The sequence below is a fragment of the Trachypithecus francoisi genome, unplaced genomic scaffold (genome assembly GCF_009764315.1).
Source record: "Trachypithecus francoisi isolate TF-2019V2 unplaced genomic scaffold, Tfra_2.0 Lachesis_group1, whole genome shotgun sequence".
Lineage (NCBI taxonomy): Eukaryota > Metazoa > Chordata > Mammalia > Primates > Cercopithecidae > Trachypithecus > Trachypithecus francoisi.
The window spans coordinates 40,284,662-40,303,457 of NW_022681454.1; the positions used below are offsets into that span (position 1 = coordinate 40,284,662).

An 18,796-nucleotide genomic window follows, 5' to 3' on the forward strand; every position below is an offset into this window, starting at 1 on the left:
ATTTACTTGAAACATCCAGAATAGGCAACTCCATTGAGACAGAAGGCAGATTCATGATTTCCAGGAGCTGGGAATAGAAGATATGGGGAGTGACTGCTTAATGAGTTTGGTTTTTGGTGCTTTTGTTTGTTTTTGCAGGCAGGTGATAAAAACGGTCTTGAATTGTGTAGTGATGATAGTTACACAACAGTGTAAATATAATAAAAACCACTGAATTGTATACTGTAAAATGATTAAAATGGCAAATTTTATGTCATGTTAATTTTACCTCAATTAAAAAAATAAATGGGCCAGGCGCAGTGGCTCACCCCTATAATCCCAGCACTTTGGGAGGCCGAGGTGGGTGAATTGCTTGAGCCCAGGAGTTCTAGACCAGCCTGGGCAACATGGCGAAACCCCATCTCTACATAAAAAATAAATAATTAAAAATGGGTAATGTATCATGTTTCTTACTGATGGAGGAGATTGGAGGGGGTTGGAGGACTTAGCTTATATTGGAGCAAAACGGACCTGCTAGAAGAGCCCCCAAATTAAGCAGATTTGCCCCATTCAGTCAGAACCCTGGGCTTGAGAGGATTAGGAGAGGGAAAAACAGAGGGGAACCCATCTATTGTTAGACTTTCCCCCAAGAAGAAGAGGGACTTGCATAACCAAGAACGTCCAGACATTCTCAGATTTTTCAATCGGATATGAAAGTCTATTGGTCCAGGAGTGAAAAGAAAAAGGGGGAAGAAGAAGGGTCAGAGTTGTATTAATTAAACTCCTTACTCTACCTATGAAAGGAAATGTCAGAAGGGATGGCGTTTTCCGTACTATAATAGAATCAGAAATATGCACTCAATATTGAAAACGAATATAGTTTCCTTTGTTTAATAAAACAGTTTACATCTTTGTTTTCCTGGATAGCCAGAATAACAGCAACACCTGGTCTTGCCATTGAAGGTACCTAGGGCTCTTTTAGTCTATAATAATCTCTTTCAGATTAAAAAGTTTCCTTCCAGTAAATGTTCAATCAATTTAGTTCACCTCCCTGCCAGAGCTCTTCCTGCCCTCTTGCTCCTTCTCCCCAAGATGGTGCCGTGTTTGCAGGGAGCTTAGATAGCATGGTGGCAGGAGGTGAGGAACTCTGCATCTTCAGGCTGGTCCGTGAGTCTGCTGGTTTCTGATGTAGTGAGATGATTTAATCCAGTTCCTGGGTGCTTTGGTCCTAGTGCCTTTCAATGAAGTCTATGGCCAGTGAAGCTGCACTAAGTTTTCTTAGCCTGGCATGGGGAGTTTGGCCCCATCTTTCTATCAGATAGGTGCAAAAATAATTGCGGCTTTTGCCTCTAAAAGTATGAGCTTAAAATCCTGATTCTGCCACTTACTAGCTGTGTAACTTGGGCAACCTGCTTAAACTCTCTGTGCCTCAAGTTCCTAGTCTGTAAACTGGAGTTAAGATTATTGTCAACTCATGGAATTGTTAAGAGGATTAAATGGGTCAATTCATGTAAACTACCTAGCACAGAGTTATGCACTGTCAGCTGCATAAAACTGCACCATATCCGCCTAATTACCCAGGAGAGAAACTCAGGAGTCATTCTTCATCTACCCATTTGCCTTTAAGTAATGGCAAAAACCACAACTACTTTTGCACCAACATAAGAGATTACCAGGGCATTTGGTGGTGTTGGAACTAAAGACCTTTGGTGTCTGTCACATCCTCCACCAGGCCCCTGCCTTGGATGTCCATGACAGCCTATGCTGTGGGTCACCCTGGTTACCCTTCCTTCCCCTCTGGTTTGGGTGTTGTGGGGAGAGGGGCAGAGAACACTTGGGAACACATCATGATAAGGCCTTGGAGATCCAGAAACCAGCAGCACTATCTCAGGAGCACATCTATCCAGCCACCTGCCTGCAACACATCATTTTGCCTCTCTGGGTCATATTACATGTGAGAGGAATGTCGCACTGGCTGTAATGTTCTTTGACTCTTCTTGAACGAAGGATATTAGATGATCTCATCCTGCTGCTCTGCACCGAAACATTAAAAAAAATCCACGCTCATTCACTAGTCAAGCTTTTTTGACTCTGGACCAGAACTTTTGTCACTGACTACCTGTCCTTTCTCCTATATTTTGCCTTCTCTTCCTTTCTTCCTGTTAGATGGGCAGGTTTCTTTAGTCATATCCTGGGTTCTCTGTGTGTGTGTGTGTGTGTGTGTGTGTGCGCACAAACATGTGTGTGATATTAAAAATATTTAACTACCAGTATGACACAGAATCCACCAATCAGAATAGATGCTGATCAATCAGCCTAGCTGTTGGCTGATGCCCATATGCTGTCTACTGACCAATAGTGAGAATGTTCAATGGTCTGAGTTGACAGGACTGGCCCTTGAAAAGGGAACTGTCATAATGCAGAAACTCCTCTTCTCCTTAGATAAGACCTGACTCTCAGGACTATTGTCTCACTACAAAATGAACAGAAACTGACTTGATGGTCAATGCTGAGGGCTGACAGACATCTGGCTGGCAGCCACCCTTCCCTGAATCCCACTGATGTCATGTGTGGGGAGTCTCAGAGCACCATGATTTAAGGTAAATGAAAAATATATCCTTTTATATTTTCCAAAAATAATATACTGTCTTATGTTAAAATGGGTCCTACTTTAAAAATCATAGTTTTACTCCACCTCCTTATATCCAACTACCTTCTAGACTTTGCCTGGATCTTCCACAGGCATCTCAAGCTCAACATGTCTCAATATGTCCCAGTATGACTGGAGTTGTCATATGCTCAACCAAATTTGCCACTCTTTCTGTACTCCCCATTTAAGTAAATTGCAATCCAGTGGTGGGGTTTAAGAAATGAATTCTGGGTCGGGCGCAGTGGCTCACGTGTGTAATCCTAGTACTTTGGGAGGCCAAGGTTGGTGGATCACTTGAGGTCAGGAATTCAAGACCAGCTTGGCCAATATGGTGAAACTCCATCTCTACTAAAACTACAAAAATTAGCCAGGTATGGTGGCATGTGCTTGTAATCCCAGCTACTTGGGAGGCTGTCAGGAGAATCGCTTGAACCCAGGAGGTGGAGGTTGCAGTGAGCTAAGATCATGCTACTGTACTCCAGCGTAGGCGACAGAGCAAGACTCTGTCTCAAAAAGAATAGAAAAGACAAGAAAAGAAAAGGATGAATTCTGTAGTCAGATTATATGAGTCTAAATCCTGATTCTGCCACTTACTAGCTGTGTAACCTTGGGTAACCTACTTAAACTCTCTGTGCCTCAGGTTCCTAGTCTGTAAAATGGAGTTAAGAAAATTGTCAATTCATGGAGTTGTTAAGAGGATTAAATGGATCAATTCACGTAAACTGCCTAGTGCAGTGTTATGTACTGTCAGCTCCATAAAACTGCACCATATCCACCCAGTTACCCAGGTAAGAAACTCAGGAGTCATTCTTCATCCACCTCCCTTTGCCCTATCACTTATTAGTCATCGACTTTAACTTAGCACCTCCTGAGTCCATTTCCTGTCCCTTTGCTATCACCTTAGTCCAGCCCACCATCATTTCTCACCTGCTTTCTGCAACAGCCACCTAACTGGTCCCCTCCCTTCAACATTTTCCCCCTCCAGTCTAGTCTCACGCTCTGGCCAGAACATTCTCTCTCAAATGCAATTCTGATCAAGCCACTCTTCTGCTGAAAATCAATTATTTGCTGGGCACAGTGGTTCATGCCTGTAATCCCAGCACTTTGGGAGGCAGAGGCAGGCGGATCACCTGAGGTCAGGAGTTTGAGACCAGCCTGGCCAACGTGGCGAAACCTACTCTCTACTAAAAATACAAAAATTAGCCAGGCATGGTGGCACGCACCTCTAATACCAGCTACTTGGGAGGCTGAGGCAGGAGAATCGTTTGAACCCAAGAGGTGGAGTTTGCAGTGAGGGAAAATCATGCCACTGCACTCCAGCCTGGGTGACAGGAGAGAAATGTTGTCTCAAAAAAAAAAAAAAAAAAAATCAATCATTGACTCCTCACTGTGGTCAGGATAGAATGTTACACCTGAGTGGCCAACTGGGCACAGCGTGCACCACCAGCTCCCTCCCACACACACCATCCAACAACTCTCTTCAGCCTCATATAACTAGCCTCACCTCCCATTCTAGGCTTCGCTTATTTTGTGTTCTTTACAGATCTGTTGCTCCCTTTATCAAGGTTCCTTCTGACCGGTCTGAGCCTTCAGAATTCAACTTAGATGTCCCCGATCCAGGAGCAGCTCCCTGAACCCCAAGTCTGGGGTTAAGTATTGCTTCTCTGTGTTCCCCAAGCACCAGGAGTTATCTCTGCCCTAACACTTCTCCCACTAGTTTATAATGATCTTTTAACTTGTCTGTGTTCTTACTAGACCAGTACCTTCTTGAGGACAGAACTTTTAGCTCTCTATCTTCAATGCCTAGCCCAAGTATATATCTAGTAGGTGCTCAGTAAATACTTGATGAATAAGTGGGAGTTGTTGGGTGGACACTGCTAGAGGCAAGGGAGCTTTTTAAAAAGGAACTGCAAATATTAATAGTTCGGAATAATGGGAGAGAATGGTAAGCAGGTGAAAGGAACAAAATCAAAGTTTTCAGTAACCAGGACCGTCACTGGTCAGTCAGAGGAACATGGGTAGTAAGTGACCAAAATGGCTATACCAGTGCCTAGTGGGTGAGTATCAGTTCTGCCCATATGCAACGGGCAGGATATAATTCTGAAGACATGCACAGAGGCCAGTTTATAAAGGGTCTTGTGTGTTTTAAGCTAAAGTGTCTGGACTTGGTACAGTCAGCAGTGGGATACCGCTAAAGATATGTGATATGATTGACACTCAGATTTGATTTTAGAAAGATCACTGTGGCCTCAGTGTGGAAGGCAAATTAAAGAGAAGCAAGAGGCTAGGCGCAGCGGCTCACGCCTGTAATCCCAGCATTTTGGGAGGCTGAGGTGGGTGGATCATGAGGTCAGGGGTCCGAGACCAGCCTGGCCAACATAGTGAAACTCTGTCTCTACTAAAAATGCAGAAAATTAGCTGGGTGTAGTGGCGCAGGCCTGTATTTCCAGCTACTTGTGAGGCTGAGGCAGGAGAATTGCTGGAACCCGGGTGGCAGAGGTTGGAGTGAGCACTGCACTCCAGCCTGGGAGACAAAGTGTGACTGTCTCAAAAAAAAAAAAAAAAAAAAAAAGAAAAAATTGAATTGAATTTTGAGTATCATTGTAATCTTGAGCAAGTAATTTATCCTTTTTAGGCCTCAATTTCTCCCTTGATAAAATGGAGATCATGTTCACCATTTTGTCTATAGGCTCCATCACAAAGCCTGGCACATAAATGCTTGAAAAACAAAATATTTGTTGAATGAATGGGAAGGGGAGAAGAATGTCTTCTGTAACTATCTTATAGGATTGTCATGCAGATCAAGGAAGATAGAGCTTTAGAAAGCTTTACTCTACATAAGATTGAGAAAGGGTCAAATGGCCATATTTGAGTTGGGTTAGAGGTGTGAGGCTGTTGAGGTGGATGGAAATAAAACTATCTCATAGTGCTACCAGTCTGGAATAAAGGCCCTGAAAAAGGAGAGGAAAATTCCCAGCAAAACCAGACTGGCATGGCCCAGTGTTATCACAATACCATGAAGCACAAATGTTTTGACCCAGCACACCCCCAACAAGGTCATCTCAGAAACAACTGGGCTTCAGTGACATCTCTTAGCTGCCTCAGAATGACTAAGTAGTTATTTAAATCTCATGGTTGGTTAATCATTAATGAAGATTTTTGACAAACAAAGTAGAACAAGCCAAGAAAGAAGGGTGGCTAAAAATTAGCCTAGCAAAGGTCATATTTCTTGCATATGCAGGGTTTAGTGTTGCTTTTGTTTCTGGTAACTGGACAGAGTGGAGTTTCATGGAAATATGATCTTGTTGGGGAAGTCAATGTGTCTCTGAAGATTTTACTTGGGACTCTCCTCCACTGTATTAGTCCATTCTCATGCTACTAATAGAGACATACCTGTGGCTGGGTAATTTATAAAGGAAAGAGATTCAATGGACTCACAGCTCCACATGGCCAGGGAGGCCTCACAATCATGGCGGAAGGTGAAGGAGGAGCAAAGGCACGTCTTACATGGCAGCAGGCAGGGCAGCGTGTGCAGGGGAACTGTCCTTTATAAAACCATCAGATCTCGTGAGACTTACTATCATGAGAACAGCATGGGAAAAACCTGCCCCTGAGATTCAATTACCTCCCACTGGGTCCCTCCCACAACACATGGGGATTATGGGAGCCACAATTCAAGATAAGACTTGGGTAGGGACACAGCCAAATCATATCATCCACCCTCGGTCATCTGGAGGACTATAGGCCTCCATAACCTTTGCTGAGAAGCCTGCATTCCTGTCCTGTGGGGGGTTTACATAGGGACAGTGGGGAAACCCACAAGCAGCTGCTGCATGACTGGAGAGGAAAGGGTGAAGGCCCCAGAGGCTGGAACCTGGACCTGCACAAGAAACAGGTGGGCAGCCCTAAAAGCTTTGATTGCTGCTACAAACTGCTGGACAAGCTCAGAGATGGCAGACATCCCCCCTGGGGCCAGGAAGGCAGCAGGAAGGGAGTTTTTCACTAGGGGCAGCTCTAGCTTTAGCAGTGTAGATAAATGCAGGGCTCCATCATTTCCTGAAAGTCCTAAGGAGGAATGATGATTGACAGGTTCTTTCTACGTGATTACTGGCTCCCCCAGCTTCCTTGTCATAGGGACCAAATCTCTTCCTTTCACAGCTAAGGCAGGGCCATGAACAATATTTAATGTTAAACAGTGCAAGGGTTGGATTTCTTCACACTTTCTCCTTCTCCTTTAAGGCAGCCACTCTGAACTGCTTTCGTGGACTTGATGATACCATGTTCTTTCCTCCTGGCCCAGGCATTTCCCACTCCCTTTTCCCCCTACTCATCTGCCTAACTCCTATTCATCTTGTAGGTCTCTGGCTCAAGCCTGGGTGTGTCCCCTTCCCATAAAACAGTCTTATCATGCCTGGGAGTTTGCAGGAGGCAGAAGGTCAATTTTGACTTCTCTGGTGAATCCTGCATAGTTGGCACTCCAGCAATGAATGTTTATGGAATAAACAGGTGAATAAAAGAATAAAAAATTTCAGTGAATGAAAGAGTTAAAAAAATAATAAAAGGATTTAAAATGGAAAGGCTTGATAGAATTAACAAAGAGGAATGCAGTCGCACTAGAGTTTAAAAAGGAGATGGGAAAGGAAATAACTGTCTATAAGAGTGCCAACAATGTACCAGGCTTTTTTAGATGAACTCTTCTCTTGTTTTTTTTTTTTTTTGAGATGGAATCTTGCTCTGTCACACAGGCTGGAGTGCAGTGGCACCATCTTGGCTCACGGCAACCTCTGCCTCCAGGTTCAAGTGATTCTCCTGCCTCAGCCTCCCGAGTAGCAGGGATTACAGGCACACACCACATGCCCAGCTGATTTTTTGTATTTTTAGTAAAGATAGGGTTTCATCATGATGGCCAAGCTGGTTTTGAACTCCTGACCTCAAGTGATCCATCAGCCTCAGCCTCCCAAAGTTCTGAGATTACAGGCATGAGCTACCGCACCCAGCCAACTAATCTCATTTTTATAATAACCTTATGAGGTCAGGATTATTATCCCTATTTACCAGTTAAGAAACTGGTGCTCAGAGAGGTAAGGCATCTTTTTCAAAGTCTCATGACTTGCAAGTAGCAAAGCTTGGTTTCACCCCTAGGTGTTCTGACCACAAACCCAGCCTATTTTAGTAGGCCATGGCACTTGCTCATACAGGTAAGCATTTGGGTAATCACATTTGTCCCCCAAGTTTATTGGCATGAAGAGTTAGAAACAGGAATGCTGGGTACTAATAAGTGAAAAGAGGAGACAGGAGAAAAGTCTGTATCCAGTCCAGTAGCTTAGACCTTGGAATTGAAGTAAAACATTTCATAGATGTCTCCTGAGTCTCTTTCTATATTTAAACCTAATCCTCCCTTTGACCTTGGGGGTTCAGAAATGGTGAATGTGTCAAGGAAAAGGTAGGCTAAAGTGAGAACATCTGTGTCACCCTACTTAGTAGTTTTGTAAAAAGCTGAAGATGGATTTTGTTTTTAGGGTCATGGTGTCAAAACGTTATTTCATCAAAACAGCCATGCCAAAATGTCACTTCCTATGACTTAAAAAGGCCCAGCATGGTGGCTCATGCCTGTAATCCCAGCACTTTGGGAGGCTGAGGTGGGCGGATCACGAGGTCAGGAGATTGAGACCATCCTGGCTAACACGGTAAAACCCTGTCTCTACTAAAAATACAAAAAGTTAGCCAGGCGTGGTGGTGGGCACCTGTAGTCCCAGCTACTCGGGAGGCTGAGGTAGAAGAATGGTGTGAACCTGGGAGGTGGAGCTTGCAGTGAGCCGAGATCGCACCACTGCACTCCAATCTGGGTGACAGAGCCAGACACCCTCCCAAAAAAAAAAAAAAAAAAATCAAATCCAAACAAAGCAAAACAAAAAACTCAAATATAAAGCCTTAGTGCCCAGAAGGCTTTATAATAAAGAAATCATATCAAAATTGAATACACAAGAAAAATCAGAAGACGTTTTCTGACTCTTCAATGAAGTAAGTGCTTTGTATGTTGTCATGACAGACATTTTTGGAATTGAAAAAATGGGGCATTTAGAACCTGGGACAGAGTCTTGAGCGCGTAGACTTTTTTTTTTTTTTTTTTTTTTTAATGACAAGGTCTCACTCTGTCAACCAGGCTGTAGTGCAGTGGCATGATCTCGGCTCATTGCAACTCCTGCCCTTCTGGGTTCAACTGATTCTCCTGCCTCAGCCTCCTGAGTAGCTGGGACTACAGGTGCCACCACCATGCCCAGCTAATTTTTATATTTTTAGTAGAGATGGGGTTTCACCATGTTGAACTCCTGACCTCAAGTGATCCACCTGCCTTGGCCTGCTAAAATGCTGGGATTACAGGCGGCAGCCACTGCGCTTGGCCTTGAGTGTAGATTTGAGTTCTGTTACCAGCTGTGTGATCTTGACCACACAGCTGTCCTATTACCAGCTGTGTGATCACATATCTGTATCTGTCCTGCCTATTTCACTGAGTTCTTGTGAGCTCCACCTGAGGTTATGGAAGCCTAAGAGCCCAGTGAACCACATCATCATAGTCATTATCCTCATTTGACACGCTATTGGCCTCATTTTGATTGTTAATTCTTTTTCTAAAGAGATCAATCTAGCCTGAATGTGATCCTGCAACTTGAAGAGCTTTTGTACTTATTTCCTAGAACAAGAAGATCAGTAGATCTTGTTGCCCCTAAAAATACTGCCTAATAAGCTGTCATCTTGGGATGTTTTGCCCAACATGCTGGTCTGTTCTGCCTCTAAAAAGGCCTTTATCCATTTAAGAGGAAGCAGAAGGTTAGAATTCCAAGAAATGCAGGTTGGGAGGTCATAGTCCAGGTTCAAAGCTGAGAAGGTAAAATTCTTAATCACTGGCAAATCCAAGTGGAACTTTATTCTATTGACAATCCACCACCTTCCCTCCTGTCATCTGATTGACTTTGATGATAGATACTGTCTGAAGTTAGTGATGATCTCTAGAGAAAAGCAAAGTGTCCTGTTAACCTCACTACGCACTATGAAAAGGAGAAACAAGAAGATTTTGGTTTCAAATGCAATGACCAACATCAAGGTCATCCCAGCGCTTTCATGAGACCATCAAAAAACTCAATGTCCATCAACTCTCTCCATTTAAAATTCTGTGTGTAAAGCCGTTGGGATTATAAATGAACTTTGGCACTGAGGGTGGTGACAGGCTTTGTCACATCCTATTCCAATGCAAATTTGAATATTATTTGAGTGTTCAATCTCCTGCCTCCTGAGCCAAAATTTGAGGATACTCATAACTCACGATTCAGCTATGTAACACATTTTTTTTTTTTTTTTTTTTTTTAGATGGAGTTTTGCTCTTGTCCAGGCTGGAGTGCAAAGGCACGATCTCGACTCACTGCAACCTCCACCTCCTGGGTTCAAGTGATTCTCCTACCTCAGCCTCCTGCATAGCTGGGACTACAGGCACCCACCACTACACTTGGCTATTTTTTATTTTTATTTTTAGTAGAGACGGGATTTCACCTGTTGGCCAGACAGGTCTCGAACTCCTGACCTAAGGTGATCTGTCCGCCTTGGCCTCCCAAAGCGCTAGGATTACAGGAGTGAGCCACCGCACTTGGCTGATGTAATCCATCTCCAATGGTAGTCCCAAGACAAACACATGACCATAACTTGCTGATTTCTCCAGTGGAAAATATCGACTCAGCCAATCCTTTCTATGCTGTAAGGGTTTTCCTAATTATTTTAGAAAAAATAAATCAGTATAAAGAAAACACAATTTAAAATAAGGTCTTGCAATTGCTTTAAAGAAAGCTTTATTTACTACATACATCCTAAAAATGTACTGTAAATGGAGCAAGATCTAAATAAAAGCTTTTCAAATATAAAGCAGCTAAAGTTAACTAAACCACTAGCAATGTTTGAAAACAGAACTCTAAAACTTTTTTTTTACATTTATATAGTTTGTTCTTAACACTAAAAAAAAAAAAGTTCACATTTCAAGTTATAAACTTATCTCAGTAGTGTACGTGAAATGGTTTTGAAACAATAGGAACAGATAAGTCCCAGATTGGAGGCTCACTGATACTTAACTAGCTATGTCCCCAACGTTTGTTTTTAAGGGAGTTTGGTGGTTGCCATGTTAAAGTATCATTGTTTTTTTTTTCTTTTCTTTCTTTCCTTCCTTCCTTCCTGCCTTCCTTCCTTCCTTCCTGCCTTCCTTCCTTCCTTTCTCTTCCCCTTCCTCCTCCTCCTCCTCTTCCTCCTCCTCATCCTCCTCTTCTTCTTCTTCGAAAATAATTTACAGGCATACGTAAAATACAGTAAGAATACTGGGTCACGGTTTCATCCAGTGAAACTCTGTGACAATCCTTCACTAGAAGGAGAGTACTTTTTTCACATAGTCAAGGGATGAGGATCTGATCCAAATTACATTTTGTTGAGTCACTCATTCCAACAGATTTGAATTTCAATGCAGCTTGCGGGGTACATCATCAGGAACATTGCACAATTACTTTATGTCATTTAAAAGAATGATGGAAAGAAATGTTAGGGGTGCTTAAAGGCCTCAGGAGGCACTCAATAATTTTATAGAATAGTTAAATAAATATTGCTTACACATAAAAACTCATCTCATCTCAAGATGAGGGGGGAAAAGGTATTTGGGAATCTCTTAATTTAAAACAAAACAAAAGTACTTGCTAAGGGCATGATCCTCTTATGAATCCACAAGAATTCAGCCATCAACAAAAATCTCATGAGTGGAAAGATTGTATGGATCTCTAATATGACATAAAAACGCAACTGTGTACTTGCTACCTTATTGCACACCTCACTTCCTTGATTGAGCCTTTAAAAAACAATTCCAAGTTGATATATATATTTTTTAAAAGTAGATGACAATCTTAACATTTTACTGTATTTTACATTCACTCTGCTAAACAAAAGCCTTTAAACAGGCACAAAACACTGCAACAATACATTAACTTCCTTATAATAAAACAAACCTTTTTAATAACATTGAAATAAAATGGTTTCATTTTGCATTAAACTACATACCATGAACTTCTGCAACATAAAAGGACTAAAAACAAGCATTAGAAGATATTTACAAACTATCTTTAAACTTCTACAGGTCTCTCCTCCTCCTCCTGGATGTGCACACCCCAATTCAGTTCACCCATCAAGCGCACAGCAAGGGAAGAGAGATTTAATAAACAAAATGTTTCCAACACCCTTGAGGACCACGGACAGTTTTGCATGAAACATGGTAAGGCAACTAGAAGCATAACTTTCTGCTGACAAGAGTCTCTGGGGGTCTTGTCTATGATAACATACATTCTTTGTCCCTACAAACTCATACTTCAAAAATGAATAAAAGCATTAGAAATGGCATTAAAGTTTTATATTGGGCAATTAAATAGCTATGCAAAGGTGTCTTATGCAGCTCGATTAAAACCTTGTACTTAACGCTACTGAAAATAGCACACATAGAAGATAATACTTCCCCAACCAAAACAAAACAAAACAAAAAACATACAACGAAACAACAAACCCCAACAAAAACCCAGGAAGAAGTATAAAAGCCACCAGCTCCTCTCTCTTTCAGAGCTATTCATCAGTCCTAGGCTTGCCAAACATTGCGGAGGGACTGGGAATTTGGGGAGGAGGGGACAGGGTGAGAGATGGGGTAGTAGGGGCATGTTTAAGGTTAAGGCACATGGAGAATGAGCCCTGCTAATGGTGGCAAAGGAGAGCTTTCCAGTGTTTGGACTCAGAAGTGTGGCAGGTCTTTTCAATGTTGGCTTAAGGAGAGATTCAGTGTTTCTTTTAAAAAATAGTACCGCCATGATGATACATGGTAACACCATCAACCCTTAATGCCAGCAGAAATACAAAGATTTTACTCATTTTAAAATTGCACTTTCCAGTATAACCTTTAAAATAATGTTTTATGTAGTATTTTTAAGCACTACTGTTTGTATCTTTAAATATTGTATATATTTTTCAAAATAGTTCCCTAGCTGCTCAAGTGTGCTTTTTTAATATATAGTTGATATATTATTGAAGGTACTACAAAATAGAAATCTCTGGAGTGCAGAAGTTAAGAAAATAACCTTCATACTGAAAATATATCCTTAAAAAAAAACAACAACAAAAACCTCTATACAAATGTAGTACAGCATACAAATTTTTAAAAGATGGTATGAAGGCACGAACCATTACAAGTCTTTTGGAAATGTATAAACGCAGGCCTGCTAAGTTGAAAATAGTCTTAAAAAACTAGTGAAAACTTCATGTATATAAAATATTTCAGAAATAAATCTGCGAACATTCTTCACTTTCATATTGCATGTGCGAATTCAACAGGTTCCTTCTTCATAAATAGTCAAGCGTTCCTTCAGTGGTGTTCGTGTGGTTTGTCCTCGCGCTGGTCACCAGCCTCAGTATGTCTGGTAGACGTCGGGGATGGGGACCTGAATGGCAGCAGCAGGGAAGGCCTGAGGTATGTAGCCTGCGTATCCTCCATACACGGCTGCCGCGGCTGCCGCGTTCTTCTGTAGTGTGGCGATTGTGGCTGTGGCCGGAGCAGCAAATGGCACGTAACTGGCCCCGTAGATCCCGGCAGTGGGAATTCTCTGAACATTTGGAGCCACCGTGTATACTGGAGTTATTGGGCGGCCCTGAGGAGAAGAGACAAAAAGGAGCCTTCCTGAACACGTGTATGTGCCTACCATCCATTCATTCAACAAGCGTCTCCCAGAAGTTGGGAATATAAAGATATAAAAGCAAGGGAGAGGAAGGCAGAGGGGCGGGCAAATAGCAATTATTGTAAGGAAGTGGGATAAGAGCCACTGAAGAGGTAAAGTGGAGCTGCATCCTCAAACTCAGTGATGCAACCTTGTGAAAGTGAGAGGCCTGGAAGGCTGAGGGAAAGGTGAAATACTGTTGCCCCTCAGTATCCTCACAGGGGATTGGCTCCAGGGCTTCCATGGATACCAAAATCCTCAGATGCTCAAGTCCCTGAGAGAAAATGGCATATTTGCATTTAACCTATGCATATTCTCCTGTATACTATAATAAAATTTTTTTTTTCATAGAGATAAGGTCTCACTATGTTGCCCAGGGCTGGTCTTGAACTCCTGGCCTGAAGTAATCCTCCTGTCTCAGCATCCCAAAGTGGTGGGATTACGAGCATGAGCCACAACGCCTGGCCTCTCTCATATACTTTAAAAATAATCTCGAGATCACTTATAATACCTAATATGATGCAAATGTTATGTAAATATTTGTTATATTGTATTTTGACATTTATATTATTTTCTATTGTTGTATTGTTATTTTTTATTGTCTTTATTTTTTCAAGCCATGGTTGGTTGAATCCAGATGCAGAACCTGTGGATAAGGAGGACCTTCTCTGTACGTATTCTAGAATCTTCTACTTACTATTCCACTCAATCAGTCTATGCCCCAGAGTGAGCTACAGAAGGCAGTGGAGAATCTACCCTCCACACAGTTGATTTCACAGTAATTAAAAATCAGTATTTTTCCTTAAACATGGTCTCTAGATACATGCCAGCAGCCTCAACTCATACTTAACTGATGGAATATGATCTGTCTCAAAGACAGAGAGAGGAGCAGACTGTGTCAACTTGGAGAAACAAAATATACTGATCTACAAAGGGACAGCTTCTTAAGCTGTGACCTTAAAAAATTGTGACCATACATAATTTTCAGCCAATGTGATGGTTTCCATCATCTCCCACCTAAGAGATGACACCATTAATGTATACAAATTGTTGTAGAAGCTTACAGAAAGAACCAGCTAACGGGGAAGCTGGAGAAAATGTCTCTGCAGGAGGGATATTGAAGCTGGGTTTTGAAGGATAAGGAGTAGTTTCCAAATGAGGAAGTGGGGAAGGACAAGCTAAGTAAAGTTGCCTGAACTGTCGACAGCCACCACTGGCTCTAGAAAAGCCCCTGCTACTTCCTTCTGTCTACTTGAAAGTGCAACATAAGATGTTTTCAGAACAAACAGGAGTACGAATGGGAAGACTGTGGTTCAGTATTTCCCAAAGTGTTTGCCATCGAACTAGTTCTGTGAGATGCTTCATTGAAAAGAGATTTTGGATAAAATAAAACATTCCTTTAACAAAATATTTGGTGCACCTCATGAGCCATAGAATGCCTTGTAGTAAATGCTGGTATGATCTCCCTATATCTTAATACATCTTCAAAATAAACAATTCAGCATCTATGAAATGGTGAATTAAAGTAATTATTTCTTCCCAGATTTTTATAAAGGAATTAGTTCTAATTTCTGTTCCAAAATTTGCAAATCAGAGTTCCAAAATTGTGCTCAAAGGAACTTCTAGCCTAAGAGTACTTTTAAAAACTATAATCAGATAGTAATTATAATTTATAATAATTTTAATTTATAATTATAATGATAATTATAACAATTAACTCAGAGGCTGGGTGAGATGGCTCATGCCTGTAATCCCAGCACTTTGGGATGCTGAGGCCAGGAGTTTCCGCAAAAGATACAAAACTTAGGCAGGCATGGCGGTGCGTACTCCTGTAGTTCTAGCTACTCAAGAGGCTGAGGCATGAGGATCACCACGTGAGCCTGGGAATTCAAGGTTGCAGTGAGCCAAGATCGCACCACTGCACTCCAGCCTGGGCAATGGAAGTGAGACCTTGTCTCAAACAAAACAAAACAAAACAAAACCAAAACCAAACCCCAAACTCAGAGACTACCATCTGCCAGGCACTGTTCTAAGTGCCTTATTTGTATGACAGCATTGAATCATCACAACCACCAGTACAGTTGGTACTATGATTATATGGAGTTGTGTGGAAGTGTTAAATGACCTGCACAAAGTGACACAGCTTTTTTTTTTTTTTTTTTTTTTTTTTTTTTGAGACAGAGTCTCGCTTTGTCGCCCAGGCCGGAGTGCAGTGGCCGGATCTCAGCTCACTGCAAGCTCTGCCTCCCGGGTTTATGCCATTCTCCTGCCTCAGCCTCCCGAGTAGCTGGGACGACAGGCGCCCGCCACCTCGCCAGGCTAGTTTTTTGTATTTTTTTTTAGTAGAGATGGGGTTTCACCGTGTTAGCCAGGATGGTCTTGATCTCCTGACCTCGTGATCCGCCTGTCTCGGCCTCCCAAAGTGCTGGGATTACAGGCTTGAGCCACCGCACCCGGCCGTGACACAGCTTTTAAGCAATGCAATGTAGGACTCTGCAGTCTGCACTTTTAGCCCTATGTTAACTTGCTTCCTAAACACTAAACAATGATGTCTCATCAGCGACATTTTACAACCAGGGAGAGGAGCTCCGGAACTGGAAAGACTGTGTTCACAGCAAGACACAAGCCATCTTTTCCACATGTGTGGATGTAGGTTTAATAACCAGTGCAAAAAGGGAGACGAAATGGCAGGGAAGGCAACATGTGAGAGAGACCTTGCCATGTGCTACAGGCTGGCCCAATACCTGGGTTCAGGCTGCCCACTCAAACACTAAGTTTTGCACATAGATGTGCACTGGCTTATGGCCTGGAATCAAGAGTAGGTCCCCAAACCCATGGCTTCTCTTTTCATTCGTGTGATGTTCCTTTTATATGGCATTCACCATACTGTAAGGACAGAGCATACACAGATCAGGGACCTGATCTCCTAATCGCAATTCTACTCTTGGCTAGCAGTTCTGTCACCTTGCTGGGCCTTAATTTTCTTATCTGTAAAATGAGAATATATGGGGAAGCACTTGGTTTTGCTTTCCATGGTTTCAGCTACCTGTGATCAACTGACGTCTGAAAATATTAAACTGAAATTTCAGAAATAAACAATTCATAAGTTTTAAATTGTGCACCCTTCTGAGTAGCTCTATGAAATCTCATGCCTTCCCTCTCTGTCCTACCCAGGACACCAATCATCCCTTTGTCCAGGAAAGCCACACTGTCTGTGCTCCACGCCCATGTCACTTAGTGGCCATCTGGGTTATCAGACTGACCGTCAAGGAGCCCTTATTTTACTTAATATCAGCCCCAAAGTGCAAGAGTACAGATGCTGGCATTTCGGATAAGCCAACGAGGAGCACTAAAGGCCTTCCTCTAAGTGAAAAGGGGAAAGTTCTCTACTTAATAAGGAAAGAAAAAAATCCTATGCTGAGGTTGCTAAGATCTACAGTAAGAAAGAAATTTTCTATCTGTGAAACTGTGAAGAAGGAAAAGAAATTTGTGCATAGTATATTATGGGTTTGGTAATATCTGTGTTTCAGGCATCCACTGGGGATTTTGGAATGTATCCCCCATGGATAAGGGGGGACCACTATACAATTGCAATAATACAGCATATCAAAGAGCAGGAATAAAGAAAAATGCAATGGTGGTAGTGGGAGAAACATTTACCCATCTTTAAAAAGTGCCTCTAGCAGGAGAATCGCTTGAACCCTGGAGGTGGAAGTTGCAGTAAGCTGAGATCCCACCACTGCACTCCAGCCTGGGTGACAAAGTGAGAGTCCATCTCAAAAAAACAAAAGACAAAACAAAAACCCCCAAAAAATGTGCCTCTAATTCAGGTGAAGAGTCCCTGCAGTCTTCCCTCTTGTCAAGGAGGAGCGGTTATCCTTGCTTTAACTAAATGACTAAACAAGAACACCCCTGAGCGCCTACAACGTAGGGCAGGATGATTAAAGCTAGGGGAGGATAAGCGAAGACTGCAAATAAGAACCTTGATGGTGGCTGGGCGTGGTGGCTCATGGCCTTGTAATCCCAGCACTTTGGGAGGCTGAGGAGGGCGTATCATGAAGTCAGGAGATCAAGACCATCCTGGCTAACAGGTGAAACCTGTTAAAGGGCTGACGCACAAAGTCCAGGGAACAATTTCACATTTTCACATTTCAAACTGTGGCTCAATGAAGTGGAAAACCCGTCTCCACTAAAAAAATACAAAAAATTAGCCAGGCACAGTGGCCACGTGCCTGTAGTCCTAGCTACTCGGGAGGCTAAGGCTGGAGAATCACCTGAACCTGGGAGGCGGAGGTTGCAGTGAGCCGAGATCGCGCCACTACACTCCAGCCTGGGCGACAGAGTTAGACGTTGTCTCAAAAAAAAAAAAAAAAAAGAACCCCGATGGCAACAGCCAGTGCAGACTGATAGGAGACAGAAATAGTCAGAACATGATTATGGTGCCTGGAATTTGGACTCGACCAGAACTCACAGTGCACATCAAAGACAAATGTTCATGAGTTTCTTAGTAAAGAAGAATTAGAAATTATTATCAAAATTCCACTAAGTACTGCTGCTAAGTTATTGTAAATATTTACCGTCAGTCCACAAGTACCATAACTACACTTAGTTGTTACTCTACGGTGTCATTTACAACAGTTCCTCTTTTTGTCTTTCAGAAATCCCAAGTTAAAGAATACTTAATGACAGACTGAAAGACAAATAAGCTTCAGTGAGTCTGCCCTTTCTGAATAACACAGTCAAGACTAGCGTTCAGAGTGAGCAAAAGCAAGTAAACAGCATCCTACTGTGGAGGGTCAGAGGCCTGGCTCTGTTTCAGAATCACTGAGGCGTTGTGCAAAATATCAGTTCTAGGACCCCAGCCCAGTTTGGCTGAATTGGAATCTTCAGGGATTAGAGTCTAACAATCTCTGTCTTTTAAAAAATATAGGCCTGTAATCCCACACTTTGGGAGGTTGAGGTGGGAGGATCGCTTGAGCCCAGGAGTTCAATACCAGTTTGGGCAACATAGCAAGACTTTGTCCCTACATATAAAAAAGTTAGCCAGGCATGGTGGTGTGTGTCTGTGGTCCCAACTTCTTGGGAGGCTGAGGTGGGAGGATCGCTTGAACCAGGGAGGTTGAGGTTGCAGTGAGCCATGCACTCTAGCCTGGGTGACAGAGTGAGACTCTGTCTCAAAAAAATCAAAAACCAAAAATGAAAAAAAGTGGCCTGGATAATTCTTTTTCAGTTGGATAAGGGATCTTGGGCCTGAGTACTTGTGATTAGTATTCGCGATTCACTGCCTCACAGAGAACAGCTTTAACAAGATTTTCTTCTGTTAAATGGATGTCCTCCCTATGTCCTATGAGGTGAAGATGCAAAGAAACAAGACACAGTCTTTGGTTTGGAGGAG

General features: G+C 42.4%; 1 protein-coding gene across 10 annotated transcripts in view; it reads right to left on the reverse strand.

Annotated features, from left to right (window-relative positions):
* Positions 1–10,450: 10,450 nt before the first annotated feature.
* The window catches only part of RBM47 (RNA binding motif protein 47), a 212,201-nt gene continuing 203,855 nt past the window's right edge, over positions 10,451–18,796 (reverse strand). For 6 of the 10 annotated variants that reach the window (XM_033214058.1, XM_033214063.1, XM_033214062.1 and 3 more), the window contains one exon: positions 12,830–13,335. In XM_033214058.1, coding sequence (XP_033069949.1) covers positions 13,096–13,335 — 240 coding nt within the window. In that variant the 3' untranslated portion in view covers positions 12,830–13,095. Of the gene's footprint in view, positions 13,336–18,796 lie in introns of all 10 variants that reach the window. The other 4 variants (XM_033214056.1, XM_033214064.1, XM_033214060.1 and 1 more) reach the window with 2 other exon arrangements.